At 31.7% G+C, this 18,678-nt stretch overlaps 8 protein-coding genes across 8 annotated transcripts; 6 read left to right on the forward strand and 2 right to left on the reverse strand.

Moving 5' to 3' along the window:
- Positions 1-58: 58 nt before the first annotated feature.
- Positions 59-4,036, reverse strand: DFA_02171 (C-module-binding factor -like protein; the record flags this gene model as incomplete). The annotated part of the gene is made up of 2 exons (XM_004357598.1): positions 59-2,718; positions 2,821-4,036. The coding sequence occupies 2 exons, from the start codon at positions 4,034-4,036 to the stop codon at positions 59-61; spliced, it is 3,876 nt and encodes a 1,291-aa protein (XP_004357655.1).
- Positions 4,037-4,723: 687 nt separating this feature from the next.
- On the forward strand, positions 4,724-6,535 carry DFA_02172 (uncharacterized protein; the record flags this gene model as incomplete). Its single annotated transcript, XM_004357599.1, has 1 exon — positions 4,724-6,535. One exon carries the CDS (start codon positions 4,724-4,726, stop codon positions 6,533-6,535), a length of 1,812 nt encoding a protein of 603 aa, XP_004357656.1.
- Positions 6,536-7,058: 523 nt separating this feature from the next.
- On the forward strand, positions 7,059-8,661 carry DFA_02173 (uncharacterized protein; the record flags this gene model as incomplete). The annotated part of the gene is made up of 2 exons (XM_004357600.1): positions 7,059-7,629; positions 8,015-8,661. 2 exons carry the CDS (start codon positions 7,059-7,061, stop codon positions 8,659-8,661), a joined length of 1,218 nt encoding a protein of 405 aa, XP_004357657.1.
- A 441-nt stretch (positions 8,662-9,102) lies between these two features.
- Positions 9,103-11,400, forward strand: DFA_02174 (uncharacterized protein; the record flags this gene model as incomplete). The annotated part of the gene is made up of 1 exon (XM_004357601.1): positions 9,103-11,400. One exon carries the CDS (start codon positions 9,103-9,105, stop codon positions 11,398-11,400), a length of 2,298 nt encoding a protein of 765 aa, XP_004357658.1.
- Positions 11,401-11,562: 162 nt separating this feature from the next.
- Positions 11,563-13,809, forward strand: DFA_02175 (uncharacterized protein; the record flags this gene model as incomplete). The annotated part of the gene is made up of 2 exons (XM_004357602.1): positions 11,563-13,026; positions 13,786-13,809. 2 exons carry the CDS (start codon positions 11,563-11,565, stop codon positions 13,807-13,809), a joined length of 1,488 nt encoding a protein of 495 aa, XP_004357659.1.
- A 118-nt stretch (positions 13,810-13,927) lies between these two features.
- Positions 13,928-15,966, forward strand: fscC (G-protein-coupled receptor family protein; the record flags this gene model as incomplete). Its single annotated transcript, XM_004357603.1, has 4 exons — positions 13,928-14,090; positions 14,169-14,956; positions 15,026-15,268; positions 15,352-15,966. 4 exons carry the CDS (start codon positions 13,928-13,930, stop codon positions 15,964-15,966), a joined length of 1,809 nt encoding a protein of 602 aa, XP_004357660.1.
- An 86-nt stretch (positions 15,967-16,052) lies between these two features.
- Positions 16,053-16,964, reverse strand: DFA_02177 (uncharacterized protein; the record flags this gene model as incomplete). Its single annotated transcript, XM_004357604.1, has 2 exons — positions 16,053-16,712; positions 16,806-16,964. 2 exons carry the CDS (start codon positions 16,962-16,964, stop codon positions 16,053-16,055), a joined length of 819 nt encoding a protein of 272 aa, XP_004357661.1.
- Positions 16,965-17,100: 136 nt separating this feature from the next.
- DFA_02178 (uncharacterized protein) lies at positions 17,101-18,610 on the forward strand (the record flags this gene model as incomplete). Its single annotated transcript, XM_004357605.1, has 5 exons — positions 17,101-17,113; positions 17,440-17,462; positions 17,528-17,764; positions 17,829-18,016; positions 18,097-18,610. 5 exons carry the CDS (start codon positions 17,101-17,103, stop codon positions 18,608-18,610), a joined length of 975 nt encoding a protein of 324 aa, XP_004357662.1.
- Positions 18,611-18,678: the final 68 nt, after the last annotated feature.

The raw sequence follows: 18,678 nt of genomic DNA on the forward strand, positions 1-18,678 counted from the left end.
AGTAATAATAATAATATCTTTTGGGATTAAAAAAAAAAATACTAAATTTATTAAAGAGTTAATAACTTTCTTTCAATTTGAGATCGATTCCCAACGACATTGGTATGGAGGGTAACGAAGAAAAGGTGGAGGAATTTACAGGGTGGTTCATATTTGGTGATTGTGGTGGTTGTTGGATAATACGATTGAAACTGTGATTGTTGTTGTTGTTGAGTGTAGGTGGCAACGTACCGTCACTGTTGTAAAATAAAGATGACGAATGATTGGCGGTTTGTGGTTTCCTAGGTGTTAAATTGTTGTTGTTGTTATTGTTTGGTGAAGCAAACGAGATGGGAGATGAAGGAATGGGTGGTGATGATGATGAAGATGTGATAGAGGTCGATGAAGGTGAGAATATAACGTGCATGGGGTCATTGTGAAGTGGGAACATGGTTGTAGTGGTTGTGGTAGTTGTAGTAATGGTTGATTGGGTTTGGTAATGCGAAGGTTGGAGTATTGGGTTTGTAAGATGATTCAAAATAGGTGGGAATCCAACCCAACTCCATTGGAAGGGACTGTGATGGTTGACGATGGGTGAATCATCTTGCACCTGTAGTTGAAAGTTGGAAGAGTCGTGTTGAGTTTGTTGTGAATAGTGATCTGCTGTTGTTGTTGGAGGTTTTGATTTGGGTGGAGATACAATCAATTCAGGAGCCATCTTTGGTTTTGTTTCCTTTTGAACAGTGATGTCTTGTTCAAAGGGGCTGTTGTGGTTGTTGTTGTTGTTGGAAACGCCATTACCAAATGGAGAAAAGGTTTGGAATAAATTGTTCAAGAAATTGTCATGTTGTTTTAAATGTGGGTATTGGTTGGTAAATTGGAAAGCGTATGAATTTTGATGGTTTAAAATCGATGATCCCATGGTTGGTTGAGGTGGTGAGATCGGAGGTAGGTTTGGTAAAGAAAATGGTAGAGGAAGAGGTGGTGCAATGATCGGGTTGTTGGTAGATGTAAAATCATTTCTCGGTGAGAGTAGAGTCGATTGGTTTGATGATCTTGGTGAATGTAAAATTGGATTTTGAATTGAATTTTGAATTGGAATATTGATTATACTAGGTGAGGAAGGTTGAATGATCGGATTTGTTCTTGGTGAACCAATTTGAGTAGATGGCGATGATAATGATGATGTTGTTGAGGGAAGGGATCCATTTAATTTTTGGATTGTTGGATTTAAAGGTGTTGGTTGTGGTTGTTGATTCATTTTATCATCGATTCTAATTATATTAAAATTGGTTGTTTTGATTTGTAATTTTGTTGTCTTTTTGTTTGTTGGATTGTTGTTGTTGTTGTTGTTGTTTGGTATTTCTTTCTTTGGTGTGGTAGGTGTTTGGTTTATGGTTGGTTGTTTGTTTTCATTATTATTGTTGGTAGTGGTGACTGTTACCGGTGATTGAGATGTTGTTGGTTGTGGTGGTTGCTTCTTCTTTTTAGATGTTTTAGATAATAATTGTTTTGATATATTATCCAATTCAACAATAAATTCATTTGAAAATGGTGATGGTGTTTTTTCTGATGTTGAAGGTAAAAAGATAGAGTTGATAAAAATAGATATTCTGTTATTTACAAAGGTGTCATTGACTTGAAGCTTCTTTTTGAGTGTTTGCAAAACATTTTGTTGAATGATTGTAGTGATATCGTCGGGTGTATCTTGATCCAATTTGTCAATGAGTACCTTGACATTGTCCAAGTGACGTTGGAGAATGGTATCGGTCGAAGTCTTGGGCACACCAAAATAGTCGGCGAGTACTTTTTTGATGTTTTGTCGCCAGTCACACTGTTCCTTGTAGGCACTGAGGATTGCTCGTATATTGTCAGTGACCTTTTCCACTCTGGACAAAAGAGCATCCATTTGTTGTTCGACCTGTGGTGCGTCATTGATAACAGTAAATGTTAATTTACGACAAGATTGCAAGCGGTCATTAAAACCAGTCAACTTTAGCAATGTCTCTTCATACTGAGCCATTGACATGGTAGACAAGAGTTGGTTCAAGTAATTTGTACATTCTACCATCAAATCGTCTCTCTTTTTCATTCTATCCTTTTCTTCTTGCTTCTTTTGTTGTTCTTGTCTATCTCTTGCTTCTTGTTCCCTCTTTAACTTTTCTCTTTCTTTTTGTTGTTGCTTTAATTTTTGTTGGTCATTATGGTTGTTGGATTGAGGTTCAACCAATTGAGTTGATTGATTTTCAATATTGGTGACCAGAGGAGGATTTGAAGTTAAAGTAATTGTATCCATTTGTTGTTGTATGTTATTTTGTTGTTGTTGTTGATTATCCAATGATAAATTATTATGCGTATTTGATGTTGTAGATGTGGATATTGTATTTGTTGTTGCTGCTGTTGTTGATGATGACGTTGATGATGTTGTTATTGTTGGTGTTGTTATTTTATATTCCAATTCTCCACTATATTCACCAACACCAAATCTATTTGTAGCACGAACCCTAAAAGAGAGAGTTTGGTTCAAATCAAGTGGAGGAGAGGTATAAAAGCAATTATGTCCTCTATAAATGACGCCATAGACTATGTCACCACCACCATCAATTCTTTTCATTTCGAGACAATATTCTTGTACTTCTGAAACACATGACCATTTCAACAGCACTTGTTGAACATTTGGATCTTTTGATGTAATTATTTTATCAATATATGGTTGTGTACACTGTTCTGGTGGTTTATCTGAAAAAATGAATTAAATAAATAAATAAATAAGTAAATTAATATCATTTCCTATTATAATATCCTAGTTTGATTTGTATTGATTTGTTTTTGTTTACATACTATTTACATTAAAAGATTGTGTAAAAATAAAAGATTTTGATGGAATATTTAACAAGGAATAAAAAGATAAAGGGGATTGAGGTGAAATGGTTGTAGAGTTGTCATTCAACAGATACTTGTCTGCTGACTGATTGCTTGTAGTGTTTCGCATCATCTGATCCATTACAGGTGATGAAGAGAGTAATGTAGAGTCAACAGCAGCAGATGTAGTAGCAGATGTAGTAGCAGACGCCAATAATGAACCATCGTCTACCAAGTTATTGGAAAAGGTCATAGAGTCTAATTTTTGTTGATGAATATTGTTCTTTTGGTGACTACCATTGATATAGGATGTACGTTTCTGTGTATCCATTATCGATAGATAGGCATCACGTAATTCATCGAGTATAAATGGATTACTAATCTCGTTCTTTTTCATTTCAAATTTGTTCTTTATGAATACACTAATCCTGTCATTCAATGTATTCTCTTCTTCAAATAATGATTGATACTCTGATTCATACTTTATGATTGATTGTTTCAATGTATCAAACTTTTTTGATAATATTTCTTGATTATTCTTGTTTAAAATTATATTATTATTATTGTTATTGTTGTTGGTGGTTGTTGTTGTTGTCGTAGTTGTTGTTGTTGTTGTTGTTGATGTAGATGATTGTTGTTTATTGTTATTATTATTTTTAGTTGTTAAAATGGTAGTAGTAGCTTTATCCTTTTGATTACTACTACTACTACTACTACTACTGACACTACTGATATTATTATTATTATTATTTACATAATATACGCTTAATAAAAGATTGATATCATCTTTTTGATCGGATATGTGGTCATTGATAGCTTGTAATTTTGTGTGTGTTTCAATGAGAGAACTCATCAATGCCTTGAAATTGTCGTCATATGATAGATGAAGTAGTTGAAAAGATCTTAACAAACTCCAATCCAGTAATGCTCCCAATGTTAGATTATAATTACTATTGCTTCCACCATTACTACTACCACTGCCACCACTACTACTACTACTATTGCTGCCATTTCCATTGCTCTTTTTACAACTCGTACAATGTTCTTCTTGTTGTTTTACATTTGTTGAACAATTGTTATTATTATTATTATTGTTCGTATGATTGTTATTGTTGTTGTTATTATTGTTATTGTTATTTGAAGAAGAAGAAGATGATGATGACGAAGAGGAAGAAGAATTCTTTGACGACTTCATTCTTCCTCTATTCTATTATAGGTAATATCTGATATGAAATCTGTTTGATTGTAATCAATAATGATGATGGTGATGAAGAATGAAAGTATATCTATCTATCTATCTATCTATCTATATATCTATGTATTGAGTTTGTTTTTGTATTGTGTAATAACAAAGTAACCACAGTGGTTGGGTGTTGTGCTATGATGATATTTTTTTGTAAAGTAAGAATGCCCCTCTTCTAACAATAATAATAATAATAAAGAGAGAATGAGAAATGAATGTGGTGGTGATATACTGAAGTGTGAATATATAACTTTATATTATATCTATATTTGTGTGCAGCAAAGCGCTACAACGATGATTTGATTGATGATGAATAGGAGGATGAGATTTTAGTTTCTCGATTGAGGAAAAGGTTAAAAAAAAAAAGTTGGAAATAAGTCGATTTGGATTGAATATTTAATACTAATGAAAACAAACTGTAGTGTAATAGACAATCTAATAGTATATAATTAAAAATTATTTATCATATATTTCGAGTAATTAATAATTTTAATAATAATAATAATAATAATCGTTTCCAACAAAATATTGATTCATTAATTAAATTAATCAAGATTATTAAATTTTACAACCAATGTCAAAATAATAATAACAACTGAACAACAAGTCAGTTTTAACTAATTCTTCTTGAAGAAAGATATGATACTACGCAATCCTATTGCATTACGATTAGTGTCATCATCAACAACAAGTACCTTCTTATCAACATATCAGAGATCATCTGCATATGATCGAACAACAAACCTTTTTTCAACAACATTAACATCAACAACACTACCTGATCGATTGTATAGTACAGCATACCCAAATACTTTAACATTTAAACCACCAACAACAGACCATAATAATAATAATAATCATCATACCAACTGTAATCATAAACATCAACAACAACAACAACAAACAATGACATCAAAGATTAATTATTGGTCCAATCTAATCATTTACAATGAAGATACGAATCAATGTCTCTATGTAAAGAATAAAGATGAAAGTGGTACAACATCATCATCATTGATGGGAATTGTATCTAAATTCTATTCCTTTCCTTCTATTCAATCAACTATACCACCACCACCATCGAATCAACAACAACAACAACAAGTAACATTAAATCAACATCAAATGATCAACCAACTGCCATTTGAAAGATTGAACAAACAATTATTTAATAATCAAATATCAAAACAACAAGTATTCTACCTTGGATCATTATTATCACCCTATTACGTATCACAATTGGCTAGAGATCATGTAGATTATTATCTATTTATTCTCTCAAACAAGGATAATAATGTACAAGACTTGCTTACCGTTGATGATAGAGTGTCTCGATTCATGTTGGATGGAAAAGAAAATCAACAACCTTTATCTTCTCCTTCTTCTTCATTTTCGTTGGAATGGGATACGCCTACCAACATTGTAAAAAGATTTAGACAATATCGAGGAGAAGGGGAAGGAGATAATCAACAAGGTGTATTGATTACACCAGAGACAATGTATATGAGTAAAGTACTTGGACTTTTCGAAAAGGATCGATTCAACTTGCTAGCAACACCAGAAGATCAAGATAGTTTGGGAACAAAGATATCGTTAGAGTATGCACCAGGAATAGAGTCTATTCCAATGTTATCTAGTACATTGATGCCATACAACTCTACCAATTTAATCATGTCATTGGATCAAGGACATGTTTTATTGGTTGACCCTGGAGCAAACAGTCACGGTCAAACACATCTAGAGAGAATCATAAAAACAAGACTATCCAACTACCTTGACTTGCACGGTGCCAACCTCTCGATATTCATCACTCACGAACACACAGATCACTGGGAATCTCTGCCATTGATTGCCAGCCACTTTTCAAAAGCCAAGGTTATTGCACATCAAGAGACGTTGGATGAACTCGATATGAACGGTGTGGCACCCGAGTTGACAAGAGTAGCTGTCCGCGGAAAACCTTTGGACAAGGCACATGAGCCAGACACGACCAACGAAATTCACATTGGGAGCAAGGTATTTGATATCGTTGCCACCCCAGGTCACACTAGTAATTCACTATGTCTCTTTGAGAGACAATCAAAGACGCTCATTGCAGGTGACCATATTGTAGGATGGGGATCATCTATACTCGACTTTAGAACAGGTGATATGAAACAATACCTAAACAGCACACAAGGAATGATTGATCACCTCCAACCATCGATTGCCATGCCTGCACATGGCCCTACCAGCTACACACCGATCCAACTTTTACAATCATATATCAAACATCGTCTCTTACGTGAACAATCTATTCTACAAGCCTATCAATCTGGAAAAACATCACTTCGAGATATTTTATCCGTAGTATATAAAGACATCGATCCAAAACTAAATGATATGGCAATGGGTAATATTCAATTACATTTAAAAAAACTTAGACAAGATAATGTGATTGATAATCAATAATCAATAATAATAAAAATAAGAATATGATCAATTGTAAAGAATTGTATTCTTAATTATCGGTCAGTAGGTTTTTTTCGGGATAACCGGTTTCGGGTTATTTTTTGGGTTTCATGTGAACCTTGGAAATACAAGAGCAACAGTCTTTTAAACTAAAGATTGTTGACTTGTATGAGACAATTTCAAAGATAAGTTAAAAGAATATTCTCTTTAAAGAACTAAAAAGGTCACGGGAAATTCATCTTGTATACCAAAGATGGATCTCTGACGCAAAAAAGATTCTTATTACATAGATATTTTCCAGATTTTTTATTTTCATCAACAGTTCTGCGATTTTGGTCGTTGGTCAGACCCAAGCAGAGCCTACAAACCGTTCAGTTTAAAAACACAAGCTATCGTCGACATCATCAAAACTAAAATCGTTCTTTATTCTTTTTAATCATCTCTCATCTCATCTCTCCTAATCTTTTTTATATATAGATAGATACATTTATATACATTACATATTCATATATATATAATTAGAATGAAATTTCACATTTTATTATTATTAATTGTTATTATTGGTTCTGTTATTGCCAAACAACAATACATTCAAATTAAAGAGTATAGTGACAAGTGTAAGAGTGTTTACACTGAAAGATATGCTCTTACAGACACTTGTCTTTATGGTACCCATTACAGTTGCAATGGATTGTTTGAACCAAAGGTAACCATCAGTCAATATGTTGACATGGAATGCAAAGAGTCAACCAAAAACACAACCTATCCAACTGGAAAGTGTGTCGATGATGTCTACTTTTCCGATGCTGCCTCTGTAGAATTCAAATGTGTCGACAACTTTGAATTGCCAGACGATACATTTACCACCATCTTTTACAACGGTACCTGTGATGACAACTGGAAGCAAACCACTGTCTTTTATACCGAATCAGTTTACCAAAATACTTGCATCCAAGATATCGGTAACAACACCTCTTATTATATTCTATGTGAAGACCAAAGTGACAGAAACTACTTTAGATACAATTTCGATGACCAAGATTGCTATGGTATCACTCCAAATGCCACTGAAGTTCAAACTTATCCAGCTTGTGGTACTTATCTTTCTACCACTTATTATTGCACATAAATTTAAATTATTTAATATTAAATTAATAAATAAATAAATAAATAAATAAATAAATAAATATAAATAAAACATACATTAATATTTATTCACCTTTAAATTAAATTGAGTCATTTTTTAAAAGTAGGGTGGTTCTAATATTGGTTGGCTGGTCGAGACCTCGCGAGGTCTAACTACTCCACACACACACACAATGTTCTCTCTTTAATTATGTCTGCGGTACTACCAATTTAAAACCAAACACTTTAAATGGTATACCAAATATGAATGTTCTTACTTGTTACTTACTTACTTAATACAACCTATATAAATTATGAATAAACAATTACTTGGATTATTATTATTATTTTTAGTTAATATTTTCAACCTGATTGAAAGTAAACAACAATTGCAACAACAACAACAACAACAATATATTAAAATAGAACAATACAATAAAGAGAGTGAAGCCAATTGTTCAAATGGAGCAGCAGTAATAATCCAATACTTTCTTGCTGACAATTGTCTCGTGGGACAACATTTTAGTTGTGTCGGTAACAATGTGATTTACAAATCATCACAGAATGTAGATTGTCGACACTTTGATAAGACCATCGTATATCCCATTGGAGAATGTGTCAATAATGGTGAAGATAACTACAACTCTATCTTTTTGTGTGTCGACAATTGGGAGTTTACTAGTAATTCTCTAACATCTATTGGATATAATGGAACCTGTGAAGATGATAATGATAAAGATGATGATAAAGATAAAGATGATGGTCTGTTATGGAAAGATAAAACTATACTACTAGTCAATTCAATAATACAAGGTGCATGTTTACGAAATGATAATAAGACATCGTATATGGTCACATGTCAAGACAATGACGATCGTTACTATCAATACTATGAATTCGATGGTGTAGGTGATTGCTCTATCAACTCGACACTACAAAGAAAAGAGAGATTTGTACATGACTGTAATTCTAAAGAATCTTATATTACTCTTTGCACTTAAAATAACTATAAATATAACTTAATGTTAATAATAATAATAATAAAACTTTTCTTCAAACAACATTGAAAGTCTATGATGATCATGTGCTGCGGTCCCTTTAATTATTATTAATTTTTGTTTTTTATTTTTAAAATATCATCATCCTTTGCTTCAAAGATAGATAGGATAAATAGAACATATTAAGGTTGTAAAGAATACAAATATTCGAGAGACACGATAGAGAGCGATAAACATACCAATTTGAAAAGAGGAGGATAATTAATGATGATGACAACCACAATGATACACTACTCTTAATTAGAACATCATCATAATCACACTGCATCATCATCATCATCGACACTATACCTCTACTTCTACATCCACTCTTCATCATCATCATCATCACCATATTTATTATATAGAACACAATCAAATAACAAATCAAATCAACCAACAAACATGAAATTAAATATAGATCTTTTAACAACGATCATTCTTGGTGATTGTAATAGTAATAATAATAATAATCAAAGTAAACAATCAGAGTCAACTGTTGCTGTAAATAGCACACCATCAACTTTATCTAGTTCCGATTTAAAAGATACAGTCGTTGCAACTACCAATAATCAAGAGGAAACAATAACCATAGCATCATCAGATAGTCTTGATCAAAGTAACAACAACAATGATACAAGAAACATTGTAACAGATTTAACAACTACAACTACAACAGCAACAATAACTAATGAAACACAACACAAACAACAACAACAACAACCAAATGTAAATAGTAATAATAATAATGATAACAACAATAACAACCATGATTCAATACAACAACAACAAACCAATATAGAACAAGATAATTCAAGTCACTTGCCATTTGTACAATTTACTTCGACTTTGGTGCCTGTATCTTCTTCATTTTCACCATCACCTGGATCATCTATACTTTCTGGATCACCTATAACCTTTTCTCCGATATTACCTGGTCATCTTCATAGTTCTCTCAACAATAGTGTCGATTATGAGATAAGTAGTGGCGTTCAATATCATCATACTGGCGGGTCTGGACACAGTCGGTTAACTGATAATATCCTTTCCCCGCCACAATCTCCCCTACAACATTCATCATCTTCTTCATCCCATTCTTCAACTACGCCACCTGTTGTATCACCAAGATCTCCTATCATCACCTATCCAGTAGTTTCTGGAATTGGAAATAATTATAAAAATGATTCTCAAACAAATAATAATAATCAAAATAATCAAAATAATCAAAATAATAATAATAGTACTAACATTACTTCAAATAATAATCAACATAATAATAATAATACGAATAATAATACGAATACGAATACGAATAATACGAATAGTAATAATAATAATAATCCAAAAAATACAACGCCTAGAGGATTATCATCAAGTACAGGAAGTAATAGTAATACAACAAATATAAATAATCAAAGTAATAATAATAATACTAATAATAACAAAACAACTACACCATCAACACCAAAAGGCAAACAAAATGTATATCCAAAGCCACCAAATCACCAGAATCATCGATTAAAACAACGTACATTATTTGAAAAATTGTATACAGAGAGTGGATTTACTTCGGCAAAATCATGGTATGAACGAAATACAGAGCACAGCGAGTTTACATTGGGAGAGCAACAGTTTACACTCTTTTTGCGATTTTTGACCGATTTTTCCACCTTTGAAATACTGGATATCTTTGATTCGTTGGACAAGGATGATATTGGTCGTGTTGGTTTTGAAGAATTCTTTTTATTGGTTGCACTCTTTGCAAGTAGAGAATGTGGTCAGACTACAAAATTCCTCTATCAACACAGTAAAGTCATGTTTGAAATCGTATCTGGTCGCAGTTGTATTCGGTCCGATGGAACTATTGATCCCTCGTACACTATCAACTTTCATCGATTCACCAAACTCGGACGTGTCCTCGGTATACCCGAGTATCAAATGCTCAACAGTTTGGAAAATTTCAATTTAACCATATTTGATCGTATCAATTTCGAATCATTCCTTCTCTACTATTTTGTTATCCTAGACGAGTGGGATAGATCATCTTACACTTTTCTTAAAGTTTTATTTTATGATCAAGATTATACAGAAATAATTGATGATTCTCAAAGTAATAATTCTTCTTCTTTATCTTCTTCTTTAAATAATAATAATAATAATAATATAAATAATAATATAAATAATAATATAAATAATTATAATAATAATATAAATAATAATAATGGTATAAAATCTTCAAATGGAATTCAACAACCTCCTACATCACCTCAACAACAAAAAATTAAAAATATTACGATAACAAGTACAACATTTAAAGATTTTTCAGAGGAATTTAAAAAGTTTATAGATAGTCTAAGTAAATTGGATATGTCACAAAAAGAAAATCTCATCAGCATGCTCATTCAACATGGAATCTTTGGATTCGATGATGCTAGAATGGTACCCATCGATCGATGGGCAGACATGATTAAAAAGAATTTAACCAGAAAAATATTCCTAAAGGCTTTATACGATAGATTACAACACCTTCCACTTCATATTCAACAATTAAACCAACAACCACAACAACAATCAAGTATACCTTATCAACCAGGAATACGACATCAACAACAACAAAATAATAATAATAATAATAATAATAATCATTCACCAAATCAAAATTTCAAGGCACTTAAAAGAATATTTAACTTTAAATCATCTTGATAGTCATAGCCATAGTTGTACATATATGAAATAATTTCAATAAAGAGAGAGATTTCTTAAATGTTACTCAAAAATATTTTCAGCAAAGTGATACATCCCGATACATCCATGCTTTTGAAAAAAATGTTTCATAGTTTAACTATTTATACACATTTCTAGAAAATGAACAACGAAAAAATACCATTCATTTTACAATCAAATATAATTTATTTAGCATGTACCTATAGAGATAGATATCAATCTACTCATAGATTACATATTAAAGATCTATTCAATACTGCCAATGTTTCGAAAAGATGGAGAGCATCGGTTAAACGGTTAGTTGTACAATACTTTCCTCTGGTGTTCAACCCAAGTCACTCTCTTCGAGAGTATAAAAGACATCTTTCAAATCCTTTATGTCTATATGACCACATTCAAGTGATCAAACCAAACTTGCAAAAGGGTTCACAAACGATGCCACTCGAGAGTAACCTAAAGTACATAACAGAGAATGACAAAAGAATGCAATGGTTTCAAGGTTCATTTCTCAATCAACTAGAGACAATAGATTTGAATTACCTAAACATCAACATTCTATCAAGTGTTATGCCCATCTTGACATTGGTATTTCAAAGTCCTCTACCAAAGTTAAATGCCTTGTACTTTCCAATTCAAAATACATCAGTCAAAGAACTTGTCATGCAACCAATACCAACATCAATACAACTACAACAACATCAACAACAACAACAGCAACAACAACAACAACAACAAATAATACCAATACAACCATTAGAAATAGTAGAAATATTAAAAATCAGTTTAAATGATTTTGATTGGTGTCCTATTCTTTGTCATTTCAAACAACTGTTGGTTCTGGATGTTAGTGTCGTGAAAAGAGACTATTCAATCAATACTCTCTTTTCAAGTATCCCACAAACAGTATCTAAACTAAAGATATGGTTTGCTAGAGATACTACTCAATCTGAGATTCAATGGTGCTTGTTAACTCAATCAATAGAGATATTACAATTACCCGATCATACAGAACCGACAGCATCATTGATTCAATACCTTTCAAAGAATAGTAACATTCAAGAATTGAATTATTTGTTGCCAGTAGATACGTCCTTGTCATTGGATCTTTTAAAAACAACAAAGATAAAAGACATCAAACTACTGTTGGGGTCATCCATTCAAAGCGAGTTTCGTAATTCCACTCTTTCTTCAACAACAGAAACCATCAACATTCAACTTTATCTTCAAGGTTTCTCTTCATTGCTATTTAGTGATTTACTATTATCAAGTTATTTGCCCAAACTCCAAACCATCAGCATCGACTTGGTATCAACCACAATGCCACCAGAATGTCTGTTTGATGTATTGATTGGATTAGTTCAAAAATCGAGTACATTACGAGAAATAAGACTAAAGATGCCTTCTCCTTCATTTCAATTAAACCAAAAGTTCTCACAGTCTTGGCCAACTTGGCATCCATTGCTCTGCGCAGCCATCCAAGATAGCAAGTCTATGAAGAAATTAGTTTATGTGGACCTAAATAGCAAGTTGATACCATTGGGAGTCAAACATCCCTTGCTGGAAAACTTAAAGAAATCAGAATTTGAAATATTAAACACAAATAATGTAATCATAGATATGACAATGTTTAAATATAAAATAATAAAGTGATATGGTAATAATAATTAATTTCTATTTTTAAAAAAGATTCAATGAATGGATCACTCTCTGATATTTTTTTTGAACTTTGAATAAATATTAAGGCGCCTTCCAATTTTTTATCCACCCGGAGATTGGGCTATCGGAATGATTTTTTTGAATTAATATCCTTCAAAGGGTTTTCTGCCACTCTGCGCAGTTGTCCAAGAAGCTCTTTGTGTCGTACCTTTTCGCCCTCCTTGTCAACTGGTAAAATAAGGAGTGAGTACGTTGGTTGCTAGCTTGTCTAGATATTTGATTATCCTATAATATTATTGTTATTATTATGTATTTTATTGTTGTTTATCAACCCATTGTTGATCACCATTAATCTGATACGTGTTGAACACAAAAAGATTGATTTCTATATTTATTTTTAAATTCTCCCAATCGATACATTTATGTGTATATATCTATCAATCATAGAAAGAAAAAGCATAAATCAATCATCGTTATATAAGAGTACAGTCATCACACGATCACAATCATTCATTCATCATTCATTCATTGCTACACTTGCCTTTTATATTTGTTTACCACTAATACATACACAATTTTGCTTTAAAGTACCCCCTAAACTTTAGATTAAAGCGATACACCCTCCACCACATTATTATCCATACTACCCCCATCTACTTAACAATTCATTTTCGAATCAATAACATTAATAGAATCATATTAAATTAGGAAGCAATCAAATTAGATTCCTAAAAATAATAATTGAAAAAAAAGAATATTATTCTGATTCTGGTAGCAGAATCAGTCAACCATCACTATTTATAAACCAAAAAAAAAAATAGAAAGAAATATTAGTATTTTTAAAAATAATATGAAATATCAAATAGATAATATAGTTGTGCTATTAGTTGCATTATTTGCAACGATTTGCATAATTGATTTTCCAACATCAAATGCTCAGTATTTTGACCCAACTGCAAGATGTGAACCCTATGCTGGATATCCAGAATGTAGAGATAGATTAAAAAATCCAAGTATGTAATAGAAATTAATTAATTAAATCATCATGAATGATTAATCGCTAATAATATAGATTTAATTTTCTACTATAGATTCAGTATGGGTATCAGAAACTATTACACAAGAATTATTGTATACCAATTTATCAACGATGCTTGGTTCGATGCAATTTATGCCTCCTTCATGTGCCAATGAACATACCTTCAAGTTACTATGTAACCAGTATTTCCAAGAGTGTGTAGATGTTGTCGTTTCAGTCAATGCCAATATATCGGTGGCCTTATTTAATAAGCAATGTAGAGATGACTGTATACGTGGGTTGGCTGATTGTCCAATCGACAAGAGTTGTGCAGACCTAGTTCCCTATTACAATGTTTGGGAATTTCCAGAAAAGGAAAACACATTCAATCTATCATTGGTAGGAGGGAATGATTTTACGATTCAATGTTTTGCAACAGACTCTATTATTACAAATGGAGGTGATATTCCTTGTCCTCCACCATTCTATCTTAGAAACTCAACCGACAGACAAGCCGATATTGACGCAGGATACATGTTTATCCAAGATACTAGATGTGTTCTTCCATGCCCATCGCCATTCTTTTCTCAGTCTCAATGGGACCAACTCTCAAATATGGCCTATGTCCTAGGAACAATCTCATTTATTACCACTCTTTTCAACATATTTACCTATGGAGTACTCAATCGTAAATATGACAGACATTCTATATGTATCATTTTCATGTCATTTTCATTTTGGCTTGTCATGTTGACTGATGTAGTCTTTCTCGGAACAGGATGGGAATTGAATTGTCCAGAACCAGATAGATATGGTAGACAAAGTGATGCTGGATGTGCAAGTACTGGTATTATTTTTCAAGTATGTTATCAACAAAAATATTTAATTCTAGAATTTAACTTTTATAAATATTAATTTTTTTATCTTTAGTTTGGTGTAGTTTCAGCAATTATGTGGTGGTCAACAATGTCATTTGATTTATGGATCGTTTTAAAAAAGGTAAAGAATACCAAATCATATGAAAAGCTATACATTATTGTTATCAATTCAATAGCTTTGATTTTAACATTGGCACCATTGTCAAAGCAACAATATGGATACAGTATTGCTGGTCTTGGTTGTTGGATTTTAGAAGATAATTGGTTAAATGGAGTATTTTGGGGTCCATTATCTGTATGTATAATTCAAAAAAAATAGATATTTATTTATTTATAATTTTTAATATTAATTTAATTTTAATTGATTGATTTTTTTAGGTATGTTTATTTGCAGGTATATCATTTATAGTTTTAATTCTTTATGAAGTATTCAAAATTGTAAATAGAGTAGACACTGGTAAAAAGAAATCAATGAGAATTTTAAAGTATAATTTGAAACCTTTTCTCATTATTTTGTGTCTATTTGTTGAGTTTGCCTATATGTTTGGATACCATTTCTACACCCAAGAGAATATGGACAAGTATGAAAAAGGATTGGAAGATTACATTATTTGTGTTGTTACAGGTGGAACCGATTGCACTGCCAATACTATTCCATTTGGAGCACACTTTGTTTTCCTTTTCTTTATTAGGCTCATTGGTATCGAAGTAATGGTATTCTATGGTCTCAATAGAAGAGCAAAGAAAATATGGATGCAATCATTTGTTTTTAATAATAGATTCTTTACCTTTTCATTCCAATCTACCAAATCAACAAGTGGTTCGAGTAAAGAACAAAATCAAAAACAAAATAGTGTAGAAATGAAAAAGGTTTCATCAAGAACTGAAGAATCTGATGTTTCTGATAATCAAAATAATAATAATAATCAAAATCAAAATAATAATAATAATCAGATGACATTAAATGTGGATGGTGCCACTGATAATTTGTAAATTATATCCATCATTATATCAATCATTCCCAAAATTTGTATATTTTTAAATAAATTATTATTATACACCTTTCTTTGTACAATAATTTATTTGATAAAAGTCAAGATTGCAGATCTTAAGTTATCCAATGATTTTTCTTCTTCTTCTCCCAACTTCATTACAACAGCAAAATGAGAACCTTGAGCATCAGTGAATGATTCAACATTGGTGTATTTGCATTGTTGGCTGAGATGAGTTACAAAGTTTGATGATTGTGGTGGGTTGACCAATTGGTCAGTTGGTGCATGTACAATTAACCATTTAAGTGATGCGTTATAATCTGAACGACCATGTGAAACTATTTGTTGTGGTGCCTCCCAATCCGAAGATGAATTGAATACAAACTCAATCTCTGAGATGTAGTCTGGATAGTCACGAATGAGCTGTGAGATATCATAGATGCCCTGAATACCGATACACGATCTAATTGTGTATGGAGATGATGGAGTAAGGTAGTCTGTTGGTTTCAAAGCAATCATTGAAATCATATGAGCACCACAACTATGACCAACGAGATGAATGTTATTGGAATCGTAACGATAGTCTGATTGATTGTCAACCAACCAACTAATAGCTTGTGCCAAATCTTGATTGTGAGTTGGATATCTAACAGGTACTTTATGAGCCTTCTTTGATAGACGATAGTTTACAACGGCTACAACAATACCTTTTGATGCAAAGTATCTACCCATTGTAAGGTAATCAGACTAAATGAATGAATGAATGAATGAATGAAAAAAAGTTAGTATCAAAAGAATAAGGGAACAAAGCATATTATATAATGGTATCTAAATATATACTTTATCACGATCCATCCAAAAACCTCCATGAACATAGACCATCAAAGGAAAGAGAGTACCTGGTTCAACACCATCAAGTGAAGGTTCATAGATATCCATCTTTTGAGAAGAGTGTTGAGTTGCATATGCAATATCATAATAAATAGCTGTCTTGTCCATCTCTCTTTGTAATAATCTTATTTGTTAAAACAAAAGATGAATTCTCAAAAGCATGAACATCCTTAGGTGGGTCAAAAAAAAAAGCAATAAAAATGAATTTAAATTAGAGAGATATTAATCATAGTAGTAAACATCTATGTATACAAATAGTACAATTATCTAAAATACTTATTATTATTATAGTGATGGGCAATGACCCAAAATATTTAGTATAAGATAGATTTTTCAAAAAGACGAATCTAGATCTTTTAACTACCTGTTTCACAGAAATCAATTTCATATTTCATTCCAATTCGTTCAGTACTGGTCGACGACTTCTCCTTTACCAATTCTTCTTATACTATACGTCATCATTATCACACGACTACTGACTACATAACATCCCTTACAAATCAACATTTTATCTTCTTGATCATTATCAATAGTTATAGATTAGCAACAACGATGAAGTTAATAATAGTTATCTATATTTTAGTATCTCTTTTCGGTTTTAAAGGTGTAAGTTTTAATCGTTTATTAACATTCATATGAATGATATTAATTTTCCTTCTTTCTATCTATAGACATTAGGTCAACCAAAATATCTTCAATATATTACTGAAGAGTTTACATCACAAGGCTTTACCTATTCACTTTTGGATTTAGCTGATGGATCAGTTGTTGCAAATGTAACCAATGACAACAGTCACCAATATCAAAACTTTGGTTTCCTAACAACATCCCCTATCGACCAAGATGGAACCGTATTGTTATTTGGCTCAAGTAATGGTCACAACCAAATCAATTCTTTTACTCCAAATGTATGTCGTTATTGAATAATATAGAATTTATTAAATAACTAATATAATCACTTTTGATCAATAGAATAATTCATATAATGCTTTGTATACAACTACCGGTAGTACATATTCTACTTCAATTACACCTCAGCCAGTATATTGGGATGCTACCAACAAAATAGTTTATGGCGCTGGTTATTCTGATTTACAACATAAACCATATGGTCTTGCTGTTGCTATTGGTGTTTATGGATTTGGAAGAAATCAACCAAGGTATGTTTTTTTTGATCGATAATCTTTATCAACAATCACTTACATTATTTATTTATTTATTTAATTAATTATCTATTTAGTCAACCTATTATAATTGCTGTACCAAGTAAATCAGCATTCTATATGTATCCAGTTGGAGCATATGATTCAACAAACAATGTATATTATGTTTATTTTAATGCTGGAAACAATCAAATGATTGCTCAATATTCATTCTCTAGTGGTCAAGTCATCACCAAACAACTACCAAACCAACAACAAACATTCATTGGAGTATCTCAACTATACACCTACAAAGGTCAAATATATCTCTGTCAATCTGTCTATTCACAATCCAATACTATTTGGTCTATTGACTTTGCCAATGCCTCAACCAAACAAATCTACCAAAACGTTGACAAATCAAAGTACCAATTCAACAACAATGTCTTGCCTTTTGTATTTGACCAAGAGACTGGTTTTATTTTAGCATTGAATCAACTAGATCACGCTCTCCTTGTTGATTATATTAATTTGGTTGGCTATCAAGTTACCCATTCATCATTGAATAATGATCCAATTAAAACATTTACAATCGCTGTTTATTCTGAATAAAAAAAAGAAAAAGTAATCATTTCTTATTATCCTATTTATTCTATTTCTATTACTATTATTATTATTAT

This window comes from Cavenderia fasciculata (assembly GCF_000203815.1).
Source record: "Cavenderia fasciculata unplaced genomic scaffold Scf_Dfasci-G-b-126g04.f1-5, whole genome shotgun sequence".
In the NCBI taxonomy this organism is placed as follows: Eukaryota; Evosea; class Eumycetozoa; order Acytosteliales; family Cavenderiaceae; genus Cavenderia; species Cavenderia fasciculata.